The 18,753-nt window shown below is 50.9% G+C and overlaps 6 protein-coding genes; 3 read left to right on the top strand and 3 right to left on the bottom strand.

The window, feature by feature from the left end:
- The first annotated feature begins 31 nt into the window (after positions 1–31).
- Positions 32–4,531, top strand: CNAG_02161 (cortical actin cytoskeleton protein asp1). The gene is made up of 14 exons (XM_012194442.1): positions 32–396; positions 458–987; positions 1,045–1,138; positions 1,194–1,465; positions 1,520–1,529; positions 1,580–1,767; positions 1,819–2,479; positions 2,534–2,589; positions 2,661–2,942; positions 3,003–3,209; positions 3,273–3,375; positions 3,452–3,852; positions 3,933–4,055; positions 4,136–4,531. Exons 1-14 carry the CDS (start codon positions 123–125, stop codon positions 4,286–4,288), a joined length of 3,354 nt encoding a protein of 1,117 aa, XP_012049832.1. The 5' UTR covers positions 32–122; the 3' UTR covers positions 4,289–4,531.
- On the bottom strand, positions 4,424–5,549 carry CNAG_02162 (U3 small nucleolar RNA-associated protein 24). XM_012194441.1 has 8 exons: positions 5,493–5,549; positions 5,375–5,442; positions 5,254–5,322; positions 4,964–5,185; positions 4,851–4,891; positions 4,729–4,799; positions 4,567–4,661; positions 4,424–4,509 (listed from the first exon to the last, which is right to left on the bottom strand). The coding sequence occupies exons 1-8, from the start codon at positions 5,493–5,495 to the stop codon at positions 4,491–4,493; spliced, it is 588 nt and encodes a 195-aa protein (XP_012049831.1). The 5' UTR covers positions 5,496–5,549; the 3' UTR covers positions 4,424–4,490.
- Positions 5,550–5,723: 174 nt separating this feature from the next.
- Positions 5,724–7,309, top strand: CNAG_02163 (hypothetical protein). The gene is made up of 4 exons (XM_012194596.1): positions 5,724–5,972; positions 6,083–6,191; positions 6,268–7,011; positions 7,092–7,309. The coding sequence occupies exons 1-4, from the start codon at positions 5,751–5,753 to the stop codon at positions 7,145–7,147; spliced, it is 1,131 nt and encodes a 376-aa protein (XP_012049986.1). The 5' UTR covers positions 5,724–5,750; the 3' UTR covers positions 7,148–7,309.
- Positions 7,310–7,358: 49 nt separating this feature from the next.
- Positions 7,359–11,503, bottom strand: CNAG_02164 (hypothetical protein). XM_012194440.1 has 5 exons: positions 11,316–11,503; positions 11,024–11,145; positions 9,342–10,852; positions 8,212–9,280; positions 7,359–8,138 (listed from the first exon to the last, which is right to left on the bottom strand). Exons 1-5 carry the CDS (start codon positions 11,406–11,408, stop codon positions 7,610–7,612), a joined length of 3,324 nt encoding a protein of 1,107 aa, XP_012049830.1. The 5' UTR covers positions 11,409–11,503; the 3' UTR covers positions 7,359–7,609.
- A 301-nt stretch (positions 11,504–11,804) lies between these two features.
- On the top strand, positions 11,805–15,466 carry CNAG_02165 (cytoplasmic protein). XM_012194439.1 has 6 exons: positions 11,805–11,924; positions 11,990–12,362; positions 12,412–14,585; positions 14,651–14,758; positions 14,855–14,976; positions 15,060–15,466. The coding sequence occupies exons 2-6, from the start codon at positions 11,994–11,996 to the stop codon at positions 15,071–15,073; spliced, it is 2,787 nt and encodes a 928-aa protein (XP_012049829.1). The 5' UTR covers positions 11,805–11,924; positions 11,990–11,993; the 3' UTR covers positions 15,074–15,466.
- A 9-nt stretch (positions 15,467–15,475) lies between these two features.
- Positions 15,476–18,753, bottom strand: part of CNAG_02166 (DNA-directed RNA polymerase II subunit RPB1) — a 6,742-nt gene continuing 3,464 nt past the window's right edge. Inside the window, exons 11-14 of the mRNA XM_012194597.1 lie at positions 18,560–18,753; positions 16,098–18,511; positions 15,937–16,041; positions 15,476–15,884 (exon numbers count right to left, since the gene is read on the bottom strand). The exon at positions 18,560–18,753 is cut by the window's right edge and continues 922 nt beyond it. Of these exons, the coding sequence (XP_012049987.1) occupies positions 15,737–15,884; positions 15,937–16,041; positions 16,098–18,511; positions 18,560–18,753 (2,861 nt within the window). The 3' untranslated portion in view covers positions 15,476–15,736.

Genomic DNA, 18,753 nt, shown 5'->3' with positions numbered 1-18,753 from the left:
AACGGTCGCGATGCCGGTTATTATCCACTCGAGTTTTCGGCGTTCCTCATAACCAGTTAATAAACGTTTCTTCGTATCTCTCCATCTCATCCAGGACTGGCTTCTCACTGTACATATCCGCCATGTCCATGCTTCCGCCCAAATCCCCTTCCGTCAAACGCTTCACTCAAAATACCGAGAAAAGGCCCACTTCCCCCTCTCCATCATCATTACTCATGAACCTCAACACACCCTCTCTGGCGGCTCCGAAGCAGCCCAAGGTCGTACTTGGTGTCTGCGCAATGGACGTCAAAGCGAGGAGCAAGGCGATGAGAGAGATTCTTACGAGGCTGGTTGATATTGAGAAGGGAGGTTTGGAAGTTAAGATCTTTGGAGACGTTGTTATCCTTGAAGAAGGTATGTTATTTGCTGCTCTAACACCATAAGAAACTGCAGTTAGCTCATAACAGTTTTATAGACATCTCCCACTGGCCTCCTGTAGATGTACTCATCTCTTTCTTTTCTACGGACTTCCCCCTCCCCAAAGCTATCTCTTACACCCAACTCCCTAATCGCCCGCCTCCTATCTCTATCAACTCTCTTTCCATGCAGTCGCTCTTGTGGGACCGCCGACTCGTGCTCGCTATTCTAGACCATATAGGCGTACCCACCCCTAGCCGGGCTGAGATATCAAGGGATGGGGGGCCTCGTATCCCTAGATCTTTAAGAAGACAGGTGCGGAGGGAATTGGGTTTGGTGCTGCCCGGTCCCAAGGCGAAAGATGAGGATGAATGGGGAGAGGTGGTTATCCCGGAGAAATGGAGAGGGAAACAGAGAAAGGATCCAGTGCCCAAGGCTACGGAAGTGATCTTGCGCGAGGATGGTGATGCCATCCTCGTCGGTGACCACGTTATCGAAAAGCCTTTTGTCGAAAAGCCCGTTGATGGAGAGAACCACAATGTGTTCATCTATTACAAGGGTGGTGGAGGAAGGAGATTGTTCCGAAAGGTAACTTTAGGTGCCTTGTTCTTTCACTTAACGAATATGCTCTAATCTGAGCCGTAGGTTGGTAACAAATCGAGCGAGTACGACCCGAACCTTTACCACCCTCGAACCATTGGGTCTTTCATTTACGAGGAGTTTATCAATGTTGACAACGGTAAATATTTCTAAAGGAATCGCGACAACATCAAATCGACTGACTTTCCATGTAGCTGAAGACATCAAGGTCTACACTGTCGGATCCAAGTTCTCCCACGCCGAGACTCGCAAATCTCCCGTTGTCGATGGCCTTGTCCGCCGTAATGCGGACGGTAAGGAGACCCGTTTCATCACTCCTCTTTCAGAAGCCGAAAATCAATACGCCCGGGATGTTGTCGAGGCATTTGGGCAACGCGTGTGTGGTTTTGACCTTTTGAGATGCGAAGGTGGGTCAAGAAGTATGGTCATTGATGTGAATGGATGGAGTTTCGTCAAAGGTAACCAAGTAAGTCGATCGTTAACTATCGGCAGCCACGGACTAAGCTGACTTTGTTTAAAGGCATATTATGGTAAGCGAAGATGTATCACAATTGAATCATTGTAACTAACAGTCGACCAGATAAGGCTGCCGAGATTCTCTCTGGAGTTTGTCAAATTGCTCGAGAGCGCAAAGTCCAAGGTATCCAGGCCGGTTTGGCCTCTACTACTACCATCGATGATCCCTCAGGTGGGTCAACGACAAGTACTCTCCGCGCAACCGTCACTGTTCTTCGTCACGCCGATCGTACACCTAAGATGAAGTTGAAGGTGAGTTAGGCGTGTGGAAGGTTGGTAGCGTTATTAATAGCTACTCGCTAGTTCTCTTTCCCGGCACACGAAGCCTGGTCTCAACCTTTCCTTCGACTTCTTCGTGGCCACCGAGAAGAGATTATCCTTCGTGACACTCGTCAGCTTCAATACATCCTCGCCGCGGCTGAAGAGTCGTCCCAGACTCCTGGTATCACGGGGGAACAACTTCTCAAACTTTCTCAGATTAAGGAAGCGCTTGGGAAGAAGATGAGCTTCCCAGGAACTAAGGCACAGCTCAAGCCCAGCTTCGTGAAGAAGAAGGGAGATAAGAATGAGAAGAAGGATAAGAAAAAGAATGATGAAGACAAGGAAGATGAGGGTGACGTTACCGAGACTGAAGGCAGGAAAAAGGTCAATGACTGGCTCAGAAAGGGAGAGTCAGCTCAGGCAGCGAACATGGATTCAACTCTTCTTACTGAACCACCTATGTCTGCGACAGGCAGCGTTGATGCCATCCCCCAATCTAGTGAGCCCCGTAGTCCCGAGCCTGAAACCACTCAGGATGAAACGGTCAAAGACAAACATGCGGGGTGTGTTAGTGACCCAGATATCCCTGAAGGTCTTGAGAAGATGCAGTTGGTTGTCAAGTGGGGTGGTGAAAGCACGCATTCATCGAGGTATCAAAGTAGAGATTTAGGAGATGCTTTCAAAAAGGACATCATGATCATGAGTAGGTTCCGTTTGCTTGTGGATTGCAGCGGAATTCGAGCTAACGGTCAACAAGACAAGGACGTACTTAACAATGTCAAGATTTATACTTCATCCGAAAGACGAGTCATCGTAGGTTCAATCCAGACCAGAGATCGATTGGGACATGAAAATTAACCGTCTTTTTTTTAAAAAAAAATCAGAACACTGCTCAAATCTTCGCCCACGCTCTACTTGGCGTCGAAGGCAGTTCTTCCTCGTCCGCATCCTCCATAGCTAACGCACGCAACCCACCCGAGCAAGGCCCTCAAATCAGTCATCTTATCCAAAGGCGAGATCTCTTGGATGATAATAATGCTGCCAAGGATCTTTGCACGGATGCGAAGAAGAAATTGAAGATGTTGCTGAGGACTGGCGAGACGGAAAGGAGACCTGATCTTGCTTGGCCAAAGTCGTTCAAGAAGGAGCCTGTAGAGGTTGTCTCTGTACGTTGGCTTTGTCTCTCTAACACAGAAATGAAACCCGAAAACTTACACAGTACACAGGATGTTATTGAGCAACTCACCGAACTTCGCGCAATCATGCGACGCAATTACGAGAATGGCAACGTCGAAAAGATTCCTCAGCAGAGATGGTGCAGTGGCGACAGTCCTTGGTTGTTCAAAGAACGATGGGAAAAAATTTTCGATGACTGGGTTGGTGTGAAGCAGGAGAAATTTGATCCGTCAAGAGTGTCTGAATTGTATGACAGTGTAAGTTTTGGATGTGCAAGGCGGATCGCTATCAAAAGTTGGCTGATGATTTGGGTTTGCCAGATCAAGTACGACAGTTTGCATAATCGAACATTCTTGTTCGCTGTGTTTGACCCTGCGGGTAAAGGACAAGCCAGTAAAGCGGGCGCACCGAACCAAGATCGACGTTAGTCTAGAAAATCTCAATTGTTCATGGGCGTATCACAAAAACTGATTTTTTTTTCTTCTCATTATTTGGAAAGGCCTTCACGATCTATTTGGCCGTGCCAAGGCGCTTTTCGACCTCGTCGCTCCTCAGGAATACGGTTTCGACGCCGAAGCCAAGGAAGAAATCGGTGTACTCACCAGCTTACCCCTCTTGCGTAAAGTATGGGAAGACCTTGACGAAGCAAAGACGACGGGCAAATCCTTGGCCTGTTTCTACTTTACCAAAGAATCCCACATCACCACCTTTGTCCATCTCTTGCTTGCTTCCGGTTTACCATTTACTAATGTAAGGATTCCCGAGTTGGATTATTGCTCGCACTGTACGATCGAGTTGTGGGAAAAGTCGACAGGGAGTGGACAAAAGGACTTTTCGATCAGGCTATCGATCAGTGAGGGAGCGCATAGTCCGGCGGTGTTGGATAGCAATGTCGATGCTGTAAGTTCCCCCTCACCCCCTCATCTGTCTGGGCTCGGGGGGATTCAGTGGTGGTTTATTTTGCTAATGGCATGTTACAGAGGCACAGTTTGACAGTCCAACCGAGGAAGAAGCTTAGCTCTCATATCGATTACGAGCTTGCCCGACAATGTTTCTCCAAGCACTTCAACAAGGGCTTATCATTCTCCACCACTCCACTCGAGGTAAGTCTCCTTCCTTTTCGGTTTCCCAGTATGGACGGGCTTTGCTGACATGTTTTTTTTTATTTTTATTTTTTTAATAGGGTGATGAGGTTTACCTCAAGAAATCTATCGAAGACGAATCAGTCCTTCCATTGTCGTCCTTGCACCACAAGGCTGGAGACGAGACGCCTAGGATGATCAGTTCCGCGAGCAGTGACAGGAGTCATCCTGGAGCCAGTGATGGGGGATGGTAATAACCGGATGGTTAGTGAAATTTTGTCTTTTGATCTAAAGGTGTAGCGGGCAACCGGTCTTTTTTGTCTTGACATTTGTGTTGGGTATCTATTAGTTTTCAGTAAAATGCTGCCGCTTGTGATTGTCGATCAATTAGAAGCAAGTATCACGGGAAAATGCATAGTACATGTACAAACATACAAAATCTTAACCAATCTAAATCTAGAAAGAAGCGCCTCCCCTATGAAGCTGTCAGTTTTATCCCTGAAAAGCAAACAGTAGTGTGAAAAAGACATACTCTGGTAATCTCTCAATCTGGTATCTACGCTTGACGACATACATAAGCGGTACACCAGGGACTTTTCTTATACGCCTTCGGAGGTCCCTATCACACTATGAACCACAATGTCAGCGTTATGGATTCACACACACATACATATCAAAGGAAGAAATTACGTACAGTGGCAACAATGTAGCACTTGTGCACGGTAACTCGCTGGACAAGACAGTCGTCCGCATATGTGCCATTGTCTGTAATGAATGGTCAGGAATAGCAGATCGGCATTTGGAAGTGACACTTACGGTCACAATGTAATCTCTCAAACCTCGGGTCCTTTGCAATCCTAAGTTCCTCAAGTCAGTCCTCTTCCCGTTTTATATTATGTATGTCGAGAAAAAAAAGAGTATCTACTCACTTCAACGCAAGCCTGTACTTTGGCCCCAACTTCTCCAATTCTGCCAACACACAGTCCGTTATGGTTGGAATACATTTGGCCATCAAGCAGTCCATCATTCCTTGCACAAGCTCAATCTTGTTTTGAATCGAGAAATTGATAAAGTTGGTATCCACCAGAATACGGTAAGGAGGACCAAGGTCGGTGTTATGGGAAAGGAAAAGACTGGAAGAGACCTGGGCACTGATTTTAAAGGTGGTTCGTCAGCGCTGCAAGGGTAGCGTTTTCCTTTGAGATGATGGGATACTCACACAGCCTTGCGTTCTTCCGCCGCCTTTTCCTTCTCGGCCTTCTTTGCCGCCTTTTCGACATTTTCCTTCCTACATTCGATGGTAAGCACCCACAATGGAAAGACACTGTGGCTAGACGTACAGCCGAGGGTCGCTGGGCTTGATCATGCGCTTTACAGCGGCGAACTTTCGTGTTTTCGTTGCTTTTCCCTATTTACGGTCAGTTATACCCTCATTTGCAGCGGGTTGAGCATACTTACCATTGTAGATATAGGATATATACGCTGTCGAGAAGTAGACACTCTACACTTGCGCAAAGTGAATATGCGACTCTGAACTTTCGTGGATGTTGTGCGGCAAATCACGTGACTTGATGTTTACATAATAAGTGATATTTACCCTGGGGCTGCCTCCACCGGGGCAATTCGCCAAACTGAGGGTGTAAAGTCCCTCCCCGCAACAATATCTGCTCTCCCGGCTGCTCCCCCTCCCCCTCCCCCTCCCCCTCCCCCTCCGCCATGTCAGCACAAGAACATATGCCGCCGCCGACCCTCAAGCGGGCGCGGCCGCACTCCACAAATCCCTCCTCCAGCTCAGCCACCCCCACAGCAGCACAACCCACCGCCTCGTCCGCCCTTCCCGGTCCCCATACAACGTCCAGGGCAAAGAGACGAAAGCCAGAGCCTGCCAGTGTCGAAAAGGAGCGTGAAAAAGAGACCGAGGGTGAGATCAAGACAAAGGTGAGTGGCGCTGCCCTACAGGCGATGAGCGGAACCGCTTGACATCTTTTTTTCCTGCCTTTGTTATTGTTGATTGTTTTGACGTATCGAAAACTGACGTGTCCATGTAGATTGACTTTAACGACTTGCCTGTCGAGACACTGTACAAGTACCTCGAAGCACATGATCTGTTACCTAGATGGGAGCCGTCTCCGTGGTCAGAAGAGCCGTGTATCCCTCGTACGCCTTTTTTCTTTTTTTTTTGGACACTTCGCGTTGGAACAGCTCTTACTGACTTGGTCTTCTTGCAAAACAGCCAACCAGCTATACATGATCCCGCCTGCTGCACCCACACCCGTACCTCCCACATCTGTGTTCCCCACCAACCATGACCCTTCGCCTCCTCTGGAACGTACACCCTCGATGGCTCCAGGCGCCGAGGAAGATGTCAAGCCTACGATGAGCACTGTCGATATTGGCGTCGAAGAGTTAGCTGCTGTTGATACTGGCGACGCTCCCAATGGTGCTGCTGATGACACAACTTTTACATCGGGAGAAAAGACTGATGGCGCCCAACAAACGAATGGCACAGAGGAAGCGCATCAAAGTGCCAATGGCCAAGTGGAAGAAGGCGAAACGACAACTGCTGCTCTTTCTGGGCAAGGCGAGACAACCGCCGAAGAACCCAACGGTCCGAGAATCAGCGACGATCTGCCCACCGCGCCTGTTGAACCGACTATCGACCCAGACCCCAACGCTCCCTCCGACATCCCTCCAACAGCAGACGCACCCCCCCCATCCCCGCACTCCACCCCTCCTCCTCCCACACCGCCTACAACCCGCTCCAAGACCTTACCCTCCCGTCGACCCGCGACCCCCCCACCTCCTTCACCACCACCTCCTATCAGACGAGGGGTCATGACCCTTTCCGACGTGCTGGCTGCCAAGCACGTCTTGGCGGAAAAGGCGAATGCACATTGGGCAAAAGGTCTGGGAGGTGGTCAGAATAAAGAAAGCGAGACGATTGTCAACTTTTTGTACAAGATGAAGGTCGGACCTGGTTCGTTACGATCTCTTTTTCTTTTTTTCTCCCCCCTGCCTCGCTTTGTTGTAAAAAGTTGCTGATATTCAACTCGTTAGGACGCTTACTGAGGGTGTACAACCCCATGACATCAGCTCAGCAGCCCTGGCTATGATCTCAAAGCCGTTTTCCTCGTTCCTTTCCACGTCTTTTTTTTATTTCATAAAAAAATCTTCCTTTTTTATTCTATTTGTTTGCTTCGTGTTCAGTCCGTAATGGGCATCTTGTAGGTCTCATAATTTTCCGGCTTCGCTTCAAGGGATGATGTATGTCTTTATGCTCTGCACTTTTTGAAAATCCCAATGGACAAACAAACAGTTGGGACGGGAAACAACAAACAAACAATTACATTCAAGTCAAAAACTACATACTTGGCCTCACCTTTTTTTTCTACCGACCGAACACCTATCAAAATCAAGACACACAAACAGATTTGAGCATAATACAAGCTTAGATAGTGGTCATATAATCAACAGAGTGGAGAGTGGCAGGAACAAAAATAAATAAAGCAATAAAGAGAAAACGTTACAAAAGATCAGTCAAAAAACAAACAAACATCAAGCTGCTATAATGATGCTCAAAGCTCATCGGCTGTCGAGTCGCCTTCGCTACCTTCAACCACCTCATAGTCGTCCTCACTATCAATTTGGAGCACTTCACCTCCTTCCTCTTCCAGGCGAGCCCCATCCCCAACCACGGAAGGAGGAGACGAAACAGTCGTGTTTGTTCTCACACCGTCCATATCAACATACGAGTTGTACGAGATGATCGACATATTATCGTCGTCATCCCCGTCATCGGCAGTAGCAGTGGATGGGAGGGAAGTGATGCCGGATAAGGGGGAGGCATAAGAAGAGGCGCTGGTGGATACTGCACAAGGCGTGACAGAAGGGGACACCTCTGGCTTCGTCGCTTGTTGGGCATAGTGGTAGATAAGAGTACCGCAAGGTGCAGCTTCACCGTCACCCAGTTTACCGTCTCTGGAATAAGCAGAAACGTAGCCCGACGAGCCGGGAGTAGTAGCATTATTGTGGTCAGATAAAGGCATCAACAAGCTCGAAGCGCTCAGGTTTTTGCTCTGGACCAAGTCTTCGCTCACGGTAATCCTGGGACAATTTTTTTTTGTCAGCGGCCTTTTGGTAAACCCCGGGATAAGAATGAAAAAAAAAAAAAACTCACCTAAGACGGAATGGCTGGCCGTACTCGACACCGTTTTCATCGACAAACCTCCACGCCTCTCGAACCTCTTCACCCTTCCTATCAGGAACCTTTAACCCCTCAATCCTCACTTCACCCTCCTCACCTTCCCTGACATCATCCACCTTTACCTCTACCTTGACCTCTGAGCCCTGGATCTGGATGCCACCACCACCACCACTGAGACTATCATCATCTGTCTCTGTTTGGCGCACGAGTCGAACAATGGAGAATGGGTACTCGCTGCCCGAGGCAAAATGCTTGTACTTCCAGATCTTTGTAAAGACCGTGCCGGCGGGAAGACTCGTCCCAGGGGCAATAGTCACGTGTCGCACAAACGAAAAGATGTCGAGGGGACCGACAGGCTCCTTGGTCGGGGGGCTACTCTTGTTAGCAGAGGCAGGGGCGTCGGCGATGGACATCGGGACCGCGGTCGAGGGTGTTGTCTCTGCGGATGCGGCGGGGACGGGGGCAGCGGCAGCTGTTAAGATAAACTCCTTCTCCTCCGCCTTGGGAGTCACAGGCTCACTCTCCATTTCCTTTGCTTTACCTTTACCCTTCACGTCCTGAACCTCCTCAACGACCTCATTTGCAGGGATGAAAATCTCGCTGACATACTTGGCCAAAGCAGGGGAAGGTAAAGTCTCCTTGTGCTGACTGTGCTGACACCAACCGCCAGCTTTCCTCTTACCAAACGCGTCACCATGCGCATGCGCCTTTTTCTCCTCTTTGCTGTTTCGGTGATGGTGACCGTGGTGACCGTGGCGAGATGGCCTGACAGACAGCTCGCCAGTGACTTTATCCTGTACCTCGGCAGCGTCGATGGCGTCGGTGGCGTCAGCAGCGCCAAAACCGGAACCGCGAAGAGAGCGGGATTTCTGAGAGTAAGACGACTTGAAATTGACGCGAAGGGGCGTCTTGATCTTGAGCATCGGGTGGTTGTTTGGATGGATGGAGCTAGGTGCGGCCTCGCAGTTTTCACAGAGGTCATAGTCGGGGCACGAAGGGTGCATACACTTGTAACGTGTACCGCAGATTCGGGTGTTGCAACCTAACACGGAATTAACAGATGGCAGAAGCATGGGGATTGCAAGGATTTCAAAGGGACTTACCATCACACGTTACGTGAGGATGGGCAATTGCTTCCTTCTCCTCCAAAGCAGCGCTCACCACATAATCACTAGACCTGTAAAGCTTGACAAAACTGTGGCCCGGGTGAGTGTGGTCGAGACCGGGTGCGCAAGAAGAACAAGCATCCCAATCAGGACAATTGAGACATTTCCAACGTACTCCTGCAATATGCAACTGGCACACATCACAAGTGGCGTTGTGGACGCTAGACTCGTCCGAGAGGAGGTTGATACGCTCCTTCAAGTCACGGTGGAGCATGGCCTTGAATGTGTGCGAGGTGGGGTGCAGGGCAGACGTGTTGAGGAGGGGGAGGCAAGAGCCACAGAGATCATAGTCAGGGCAGTGTTCACACTTGTAACGCATGCCTCGAATCTCCTTTTCGCAACCGTCACACCAGATATGGCGGTGACGGAATCCACCTTTGCCGAGCTTGCTTGCTGGGGTTACAAATGTCTCTGGCTGGGTTTGGATCTGGGCATCAGACTGAGCTGACTGGGGAGTTTGAGTTTCGACGAATGCGCCAGGTACCCGAGGCTCGTTTTCGTCAGCCGGACTGGACACCCGAGTAGAGCCCTCAAAGGTGGCGGCAAGCTGGTTGGTGAGGTTTAGCAAGAATCCGTCAAGCATGGACTTGATCTCCTGGGCGGGAACGAATCCATTGGGGTTGTTGGGGTTGAGCATCTCGGAAACGCTATCGAGCACACTCCTCAGCCTCCTGTCATGGTGATGGCCGCCTCTGCCGTGGGTGTGCATATGGCCGGGATGTGGCGGTGCATGGGTGGGGGATGGTGGGAACGGAGAGCTGAACATGGCGGGGTGGGGAGGAACGGGGAACCGGTTGGGGCCAAAGGCAGGGGGAGGTGGAGGCGGCATCGGCATCGGCATCGCTCGAGCATGGACGCCAGGGTGGTGGTGGTGGTAAGGCCATCCACGGGGAGCCTGACCCCAGCCAGAGTTATGGATGATGGACTCCAAGGGAGGGAAAGGTGTATGGTCCATTTCCTGCGAGGTTCTCCAAGCAGAAAGTTCGTCTTCCGTTTGTTGGGCTCGTACAGCTTCCTCCCTGTTTTCAAAAGCAGCGTAATCGCGCAAGGTCTGGTGTGTGTAGCTTTCGGGGAGACCACCGTCGAGCTGCTCGTTGAGAGATTGAAGCTGCTCTTTGCACGAGTCTACAGCTTTCTGGAGCTCTTTGATAGACGCACGCTTTTCATCAGCACGGGAAGTCCAAAAGGCATTGGCAAGCTCGTCACCGTCCTTGACACGCTCGTTCGCCTTGTCCTCGAGTGAACTGAGCAGAGCGCTTTCCTCGCCAAGTTGCTCTTCAAGGTTGGCCAAGCGAATGCTGAGATGATTAGCCGAAGCCAGAAGCTTGTTTGCACGGTGGTAACCGTGGATGGAGTCAAGTCTTGGGTCGGACGTGAGCAAGATTGTAAACTTTAGTGCTGGCGAGAGGCCGATAGTGTGCAAGAAGGGTGCTTGAGCGGACTCGTATCTTTGCGTGGGAAATGACAAAGGAGGATATTAGTGTAAGGGTCAATGAAAGGACATGTGAAAACGCAGCAATGGGAGGAACTTGTCAGCATAGCTCGTACTGGGGTGGCCAAAGACATTGGCCAAAGACATGAAGAAATGCAACATGATTTTTAAATATATAAAGACTCACTCTTCTGCATCGCAGACATGCTTCTTGAACATTATCCTTGCATCCCGAGAATCATCCGGGAAGAGAAGGACATTGACCCAGAAAGGGTGACATGTCGATGGGAGATTGAAAATGGTTCTCAGCTGTTTCACATGAAAAAGTTCACAAAAGTTCACATGAGAAGGATATGTGAATACGCGGACGAGGTGCCGAGGTCATAAGGTATGGTTGGAGCGAAAAAAGAGTCAAAGAGGAAGAAAAAGCGGCTTGCGCGTCAGCGTCGTTATCTCGTGTGGGGTCAGGTGAGGCTGACCTTTTGCTGTACTTCATAGTATCTTGGAAAGTGGCTCGTGTCAAAGGTGAGACGCCTTGTCTCGTCTTTGAGCGTCGCCTTTATGACGAACATGGTACGGGTGGGGATGAAAGAGGTTGGAGAGGAAGGAAGAAGGAGGGAGATGGGTGGATGGTAATATATCGGGGAGACGATTTCTGGAGTGATCGACCTGCGATCTGCGAGCGGGTGACGCGCAGGCAGTGGCGACGGTGGCAAATCCACGCGCAACGCCAGCTCGCCCCGGTCGAGAGTACGTAAGCACAGCGGTGTTTAAACCCGTGGCGGGATTCCACGTGGGGATATTGGCCCAGATTCAGCAGGGGATTTGGGTGGTGGCTGGCTGGGCATGCGGGCTGGACGGGCCGGAAATGCAAAAAGTGGGAGAATAGTCTGGGATGTGATGACATCAGGGTCACATGATTGGGGCCTCGTTCGGAAATGTGGCACCGGGTGTGGGGGTCGTCTTCTCTTTCTTCTTGGACTCCCTGCCATGTGCCAGCCCGCATAGATACTAGATTCCCGCATAGACTCTACTCCCTCTGTTACTGCTTATTCTCACGCCGCTGCTCGCAGTCGCCCACATACACAGTCAGTCCCGCCACGCCCCCGCTCCCCGCTCCCCCCTCCCCCCGCGCACGCTGACCGAGGCACAGACTGATGGCCGCCTCACTCCCGCAAGACGCCCCGAATCCCAACGCGCCCACGTTCCGGCCGTCCCCCACGCGGGCCATCACGCTCGGCGGCACCCCCTTCCAGTACAAGACACGCGCCGCCTCCCAGCCCGCCGGCGAGCGCTTCCAGATCCCCTTCTCCACCCCCAGCTCCGGACGGGCCTCGCCGGGGACGAATGGGACCTACAGTGGGAACGGACACGGCGGTACGAACGGGAATACAGCCGGGAGCAGCTACGGCGTGATTGGCGGGACACGAGCCGGAGGAAGGTTTGGAAGCGCGCTCGCCAGTGCCGGTATGGGACCCGCCACGCGTGCAAACAGCTTTTCTGCCGGAGAAAGGCATGAGCCCAGGGTACGTCTTCGTTGGGTGCAGCACGCAGCCGGTTCCTAACGTCCCACAGAACATGTCCCTCGGCAAAACACTCTCGTCGCACACTGAAGAGTTCCTCCCCTCCCGCTCCCAATCGACCTCTCCCTTCCCCACATTCTCTCCCAATTCCACGCCATCCACCTCGCCCGCCGCGCTCCGCCAACACCCTTTGCCCCATTCGCCTCCCAAAGCCACCAACAGTGTCTCAAGATCACGCTCTCAGTCGCTCGCCACCGGTGTCCGACCATCCAACGTCGATCGCCCATGGATGGGTCCGCTGAGCAAGGCAGATATGGGGAACCTCGATGCCTGGAAATCGCCTGAACCTTCCAACATGTCCCCCTTTACACGAGGCTTATCGTCTCTCGGCGGCGGCGGTGGCGGCGGCACACTCCCCGAACACCCACGCCGATTCCAGGATCCGACTTACACCTCGGCCAGAGCAGCTTGGGCTGATACCCACTCGCAATCAACTCAGTCCGCTTTGACATCCAGCGTCGCCAAGGCTTTGGGCGGGTATCCTCCTCATTCCGCCGGTCTGGGCTATAACGATCCCTCACCAGGGGCCGGAGGCGGCAACCTGTCTGGCACTTCAAGTCGACGGCATAGTGTATCCGTAGTCTGTGGACCTGGTGGAAGAAGAGAATTGGTATTCGCTGAAGGAGGCGGGATGACACCTCTTGGCTCTACCGGACTCGGTGGATTCTCCCCGCGGGGAGGCTTGTATGGATTCGAAAGCGATCTCGGAAACGCTTTGAGTTTGGATATCGACCTTGGTCGCGAAGCCAAGAAACGAGAAGATGCTTTCCATCAAGGTAGTTTGCCCAAGTTTGAATTTGATGGGATGCCAGGAAGTCGCGGTGCGTGGGATGAAGGTGCTTTCCCGTCGTTTGGGACACCTAGCAGGGGAAGGATAGCTTTGCCTTCTGCAGGCAATCAATCTCAGCCTCCGCATTTTCAGATTCAGCAAGAACAACGAGCGCCATCAACTGAAGAATCCAGACGATTCCCTCAACCTTCTTTTGATATGCCGCCTCCCCCTTCTGCTATCCGAAGATCAAGTATCCAAGCTGCCGGCCCCAGCCCCATGTCACAGGGACCACTCGGGCCGGTTGGTACCGGCATGCCCCGCAATATCCCTACAATCTCCAACCTATCCATGGGGGGGCCTGGACCGATTGGAAGCCCACCAACCCACTCGAACCTCGGCATGCCACCAAGTTTTGGCGGCTCTTTCAGTGGTGGTGGTGGCAACGCTCCCATAAGACAGCCGTACCAGAATGTAGCCCCTGGTGGGATCCAGCAAGGGTTCCGACCTCAGTATGGTTATTTTTCAGGGCAGCCACAACAACCTCAGCAGCAGCAACAGCAACAACCTCAGATTAGACCCGGGCAGATGTCTCAGCAGTCTGCCGCAAGTTACAACAAGCCAATGAACATCCAGCCACCTCCCAACCAGCCATACACATTCTCCCCTTCTTCGTCCCCTGCATTTACCCAGGCTCCACCTCAACTTTCTTCCCAGCCCGCACCGGCTACTCATCCCCCCGCTTCCCCGTCCTTCTCGTCCTTATCGCTTTCCGACCTCGGTAAAGGTCTCCCTCTCTCCTCACTCCCTCCCACTACCCCGCTGTACATCGTCACCTTTAAAGCCGGCCGTCGAGACGTCTACTACTGCCCCGACCCGACATTACTCATCTCCAACGGGGATCTAGTCATCGTCGAAGCCGATAGGGGTAGCGATCTCGGTACCATCGTGTGTGATCAGCTTACCCCGGTGGAAATTAGAGAATGGCAGGAAAGGCAGGCTACAAAGGCGTTGTTGAGCGGTGCGAGGGAGCATCAGCCGCCAGGTATGGCGGTAGGTGCTGCCGGAGCTGGCGCGCAAGCCGATAATGCTAATGCTACCGCCGCCGGTGGGATACTTGGGCATACCCGTAACCCTTCCGCTGGTTCTGGCCAACCGCAACAACACACACAGCAACAACAACAACATCAACAACAACAACAGCAGCAAATTCAATCCCCGCAACCATTCTTGCAAGGTATGGAACTCGCTTCCCTCGATATTGATTCCCTTTTGGCGGGTGTAGGCCCCGGTGGACAGATGGAAGTTGTGGGGACGGCGGTAAGGGGGCCGTTGGCAAAGGAGATTATGCCAAAGAGGATTTTTGCAAAGAGCAGTCAAGGAGCAGAGGAACAGCAGTGAGTTTGTAATGTTGTTGTCCACCTTTTTCCGCACTGACACTGACATGGGGGGGGGCAAATAGGAGGATGAGAGAAAAGATCCAGGATGAGTATGATGCAATGATGATTTGCAGAGAAAAAGTCGCACAGAGAGGCTTGCCGATGCAAATTGTCGATGCAGAGTATCAGTGGTTAGTCTCGTTTCTCTTATCTGCTTCTACTCTGTACTCTTTTCATTGCAGTTTTTACTGACTTTTTTTATTTTTATTTTTTCTTATCTTATCCAGGGATCGACGCAAACTCACATTCTACTTCAAGGCGGATAAGCGTGTTGATTTCAGGGATCTTACCAAAGAGAACTTTAGGATTTTCAAATCGAGGATCTGGATGAGTATGGTATCCAAAGATGGTGAGTACTAACATGTCCCAATGCCCCCCCCCCCCCGCCCAATGTAAAAAGGCTTTTGGCTGACCCACCACCTCCTTAACAAGATCCGCGATCATAAAATGTACTAATTGAACTATATCTATCATAACAATTACAGACGTCAGACCAGGGTGATCGCAGGAAACAGAGCAGGAGTAGAAACAAATACTAAAAAAAAAAAATACTACGAGGGAAAGGCAGGCTGGATTGAAAGATCTGAAGGTCTATGGATTTAGAAGTTTAGCTTTCTAGTAATTCTCTTACCACCAGACTTCCCCTATTTTTCTTTTTTTTAATATATAAATAATCTTTTACAACTCTTGCTATAGGATTTGGATTATTGAGGGAGATTTTTTATTGGTGGGTGATCAACTGTGTACAAATACATACTAGCGATGTGGTTAGAAAAGTGCATGGAGAAAGAAGACAAGTAGAACTACAAGAAATCTATGTATTATCATGCTCCCTTTTTTTTATGGGGTTCTCATTCATTCCGTTTCTAAGGCAATGCATTTTTGAACATAAGCTGTTTGTAGTTTATTCGCACGCCCCGCACGATACACTTCAATATCCGGTAACCCATCATCCGATATAAACCAAGGTTAACAACGCGCAAACCAAGAAATAAGATTAAACCCCATCGCGCGCGCGCCCCCTATTTTTTGTTCTGATACAGTACAACTTCCCCCCACATGTACCCCCCTGCTTCATCGGCGTGTTCGAAAATCGTTCCACTCTCGACTTAGCTCTTCCAGCTCGGCGATGTGCCGTACCCTCCTGTATTTCCCCATCCAGGTCTCGCCTGACCGTTTTGCTGTTGAGCTGTACCGCCGTTGGGGGCAGCACCTCCGTACGTCGGAGATGTCGGGCTGTAAGCCGGCGACGTCGGACTATGTTAAAATCAGCTATATGTCTATTATGAAAAGAAGGGAAAAAACACACCTGTAGGCAGGACTAGTAGGTGAATATTGGGGACTTGTAGGTGAATAAGCTGGACTGGCAGGAGAGTAGGTAGGCGACGTGGGAGAAAATTGAGGACTGGTGGGACTATCATACACGTTAGCTTCTTGATTATTATTGTACTGAGGAGATATCCAACGTACGAATACCTCGGACTGGTAGCTTGGAAGGGCGCAGGGCTTGTTGGACTGTACGACGGACTTGTAGGCGAAAACGCCGGACTTGTCGGACTGTACCTGGGGCTCGTAGGACTGTATTGCGGAGATGTGATACCACCCATTGGACTTGTCGGGCTGTAAGCTGGAGATGTGGGAGAATAAGGCGACGCCCTGTTTCCGGCACCCGCACCACCATAAGCCGGAGAAGCCGGCGAATAAGTCGGTGAAGATGGAGAGAAGGATGGTGATGTAGGGGAGAACTGGGGAGAAGTGGGGGAATATTGAGGAGATGTCGGGGAGTAAGCAGGACTGGTAGCGCCATACCCGCCTCGTCCAACCCAAGGGGATGCTCCGCCGGCTGCCGCACCCGCGAACGGAGATGTAGGGCTGTAGGCCGGACTTGTAACAGCGAATGGTGAAGTAGGCGAGTATCCAGCAGGCGATGAAGGTGAGTAACCTGCAGGGGATATACCGCCGTGCATTGGCGATTGTCCATAACCCATGTAAGCAAAGTTGCCACCTTCGTCGTTCGCCGAACTTTGGATAGGCGAAAACGCCGCGTGACCCAAAGCTCCCTTGTCTCCACCCCACATGGGGGACAGGTTGTCGTAAGGAGTCATCGCTCCTCCTGGAGTCATTCCACCAGCTATGCCCGCGGCCATCATGTTTTGCACCGGTAATCGGTGGTCAACAATGACATCCTTGAGCATGTTCATGTCAAGTGAAACGTCAAAAGCACCAGTACCCATAGGAGCCATCTGACCCAACAAGACATTCTCTGCAACACCCTTACAATCATCCACATCACCCACAGCCGCAGCCTCAAGCAAGATCTCCACTGTCTCTTCAAACGCCGCTCTTGAAAGAGCACCAGCATCGGTTCGGTTGATACCGTGTCGAGTAATACTCATCAAAGCACCCTTGCTGCACATAAGGTCACACAACAGCGCAAGATGTCGGTAGTTGACATAAGAACCGCCCATCTCAATAACACCGTTGAGCTCTTTGTAGAGAGCGTTTCGGGCAGCTTCGATACCAAGAGTTTCGTAGACTTCGTAACAGTTGTTGGAGTAGGTTCTGAAAGCATTGACACCGTCCACAGCCATAACCGCCTTGAGGTTGATACCGTCCGTTTCGAGGAACCATTCCTTCTCCTGATCGTATTCACCGTTCTGGGAGACAACAACCTGCTTGCCTTCCGAGATGAAAACTCGAGTGATACCAGTGATACCACCAAGTTCAACTTGGTCAAGCAAGGTACCTTCAATCCTCTTAAGGAACATGTCCTCGTCACCCAACAGTTCTTCATCCTCCTTCTCAGCGACGACTCGAATACGAATAACAAGCTTGGGAGCGTTGTCTTCAGAGTGAATAACAAAGACGTCTTTGCCCACGGTGTCGGCAATGGCATCAACGATCTGCGACATTTCATATCCACCTTCAAGTACCTTGGCTCGGTCAAGCTCAAGACGCAATAGCCAAGGGGAATGGAGCTCCAGTCTGATGTCTTCATCGGGGATCGCGAAGAAAGCGTCCACAAAGTCCTTGTCCTCCTCAATATCCGTAGAGTCAAGCTTGGGGTCGTAGAAGATTTCAACAGTGGCAGTAATATCTCTTAGTCGAGTGTATGTCAACTTTCGCATGATCTGGTGCGCATCCTCTTCGGTCTTGCTGTACTCAGGGTCGAGATAGACGTTTAGAGCAGGAGTTCGAATGTTGACAGCAACGTTGATGATTTCCTTCAGACGGGGAACACCACCAGTAACAGATTTACTCGCCACACCCGCATAATGGAATGTGTTGAGTGTCATCTGAGTGGCAGGTTCACCGATAGACTGGGCGGCAAGAGTACCAACCATCTCGGCAGCATTGACAACAGCCTTGTTAAAGATTTGCTCCACTTCTCCGATGACCCAATCGAAAGCCTCCCTGTTAAGATGGTACTCTTCCAGAACTCGACGAGTAGCAAGATGGGATCGCAAAAGCATGTTGAACACAAGAGTAGCATTTTTTTGGGCGGCCCTTGAAAGCTTGTCGTCACCTCGCACCACAAGCAATCTATCGGCCAGCGCCTCTCTTTGCTCAAGCAAGTAGACGGGATCCAGATCGGAGGGAACACGAGGGTCGATGTGGAAGATTTGCTGAGAATTTTGGATGACACGTTGGATGTTGACAGGTAAGGGATGACCAGGGGTACCGTCCGGGTAAATTTCGGAACGAAGGATACGACGATCCTCCGAAATTTGAGCAAACTCTTCATCAAGGAGCTTTTGGAGAGAGATGGATGATTGATCGATACCGGCCTGAAGGACCCCCTTGGAGAAGCCACTTCCGCCAAGAACATCAATCTTGTATCGCCTCTCAAACGCTCGATCAGAGAGTCGGATAATATCCAAACTCTGTTTTACGTTAGCAGCCTTCGTTTTCTCATAGATGATCATGCTCACCTGCTTCTCCATCGCAGCACCGTCCATACCGTCTTCACCATACAAGAACTGCACGACCTCATTCACACTATTTCTCACAGTACCATCATAAGCAACCTTCAAGTCCTCCATCGCTTTGACCAATCTTCTTTGGATATAACCAGTCTCAGCAGTCTTGACAGCGGTATCAATCAAACCTTCTCGACCACCCATAG

Source organism: Cryptococcus neoformans, chromosome 6 (assembly GCF_000149245.1).
Source record: "Cryptococcus neoformans var. grubii H99 chromosome 6, complete sequence".
Lineage (NCBI taxonomy): Eukaryota > Fungi > Basidiomycota > Tremellomycetes > Tremellales > Cryptococcaceae > Cryptococcus > Cryptococcus neoformans.
This window is presented reverse-complemented; position numbering and strand designations above follow the sequence as displayed.

Excerpts from the sequence above, each read along its gene's own strand:
- CNAG_02161 (XM_012194442.1), top strand. The coding sequence starts at position 123 with ATGTCCATGCTTCCGCCCAAATCCCCTTCCGTCAAACGCTTCACTCAA. Across the intron at positions 397-457 it reads CGTTGTTATCCTTGAAGAAG|ACATCTCCCACTGGCCTCCT; the intron begins GTATGTTATTTG and ends ACAGTTTTATAG. Across the intron at positions 4,056-4,135 it reads TCTCCACCACTCCACTCGAG|GGTGATGAGGTTTACCTCAA; the intron begins GTAAGTCTCCTT and ends TTTTTTTAATAG.
- CNAG_02162 (XM_012194441.1), bottom strand. Across the intron at positions 4,892-4,963 it reads AAGTACAGGCTTGCGTTGAA|GATTGCAAAGGACCCGAGGT; the intron begins GTGAGTAGATAC and ends TGAGGAACTTAG. Across the intron at positions 4,662-4,728 it reads AGTGCTACATTGTTGCCACT|TGTGATAGGGACCTCCGAAG; the intron begins GTACGTAATTTC and ends TGTGGTTCATAG.
- CNAG_02163 (XM_012194596.1), top strand. The coding sequence starts at position 5,751 with ATGTCAGCACAAGAACATATGCCGCCGCCGACCCTCAAGCGGGCGCGG. Across the intron at positions 5,973-6,082 it reads AGGGTGAGATCAAGACAAAG|ATTGACTTTAACGACTTGCC; the intron begins GTGAGTGGCGCT and ends GTGTCCATGTAG. Across the intron at positions 6,192-6,267 it reads AGAAGAGCCGTGTATCCCTC|CCAACCAGCTATACATGATC; the intron begins GTACGCCTTTTT and ends CTTGCAAAACAG.
- CNAG_02164 (XM_012194440.1), bottom strand. The coding sequence starts at position 11,408 with ATGTTCGTCATAAAGGCGACGCTCAAAGACGAGACAAGGCGTCTCACC. Across the intron at positions 10,853-11,023 it reads CATGTCTGCGATGCAGAAGA|ATACGAGTCCGCTCAAGCAC; the intron begins GTGAGTCTTTAT and ends TCCCACGCAAAG. Across the intron at positions 8,139-8,211 it reads GGCCAGCCATTCCGTCTTAG|GATTACCGTGAGCGAAGACT; the intron begins GTGAGTTTTTTT and ends AAATTGTCCCAG.
- CNAG_02165 (XM_012194439.1), top strand. The coding sequence starts at position 11,994 with ATGGCCGCCTCACTCCCGCAAGACGCCCCGAATCCCAACGCGCCCACG. Across the intron at positions 12,363-12,411 it reads GAGAAAGGCATGAGCCCAGG|AACATGTCCCTCGGCAAAAC; the intron begins GTACGTCTTCGT and ends AACGTCCCACAG. Across the intron at positions 14,586-14,650 it reads CAAGGAGCAGAGGAACAGCA|GAGGATGAGAGAAAAGATCC; the intron begins GTGAGTTTGTAA and ends GGGGGCAAATAG.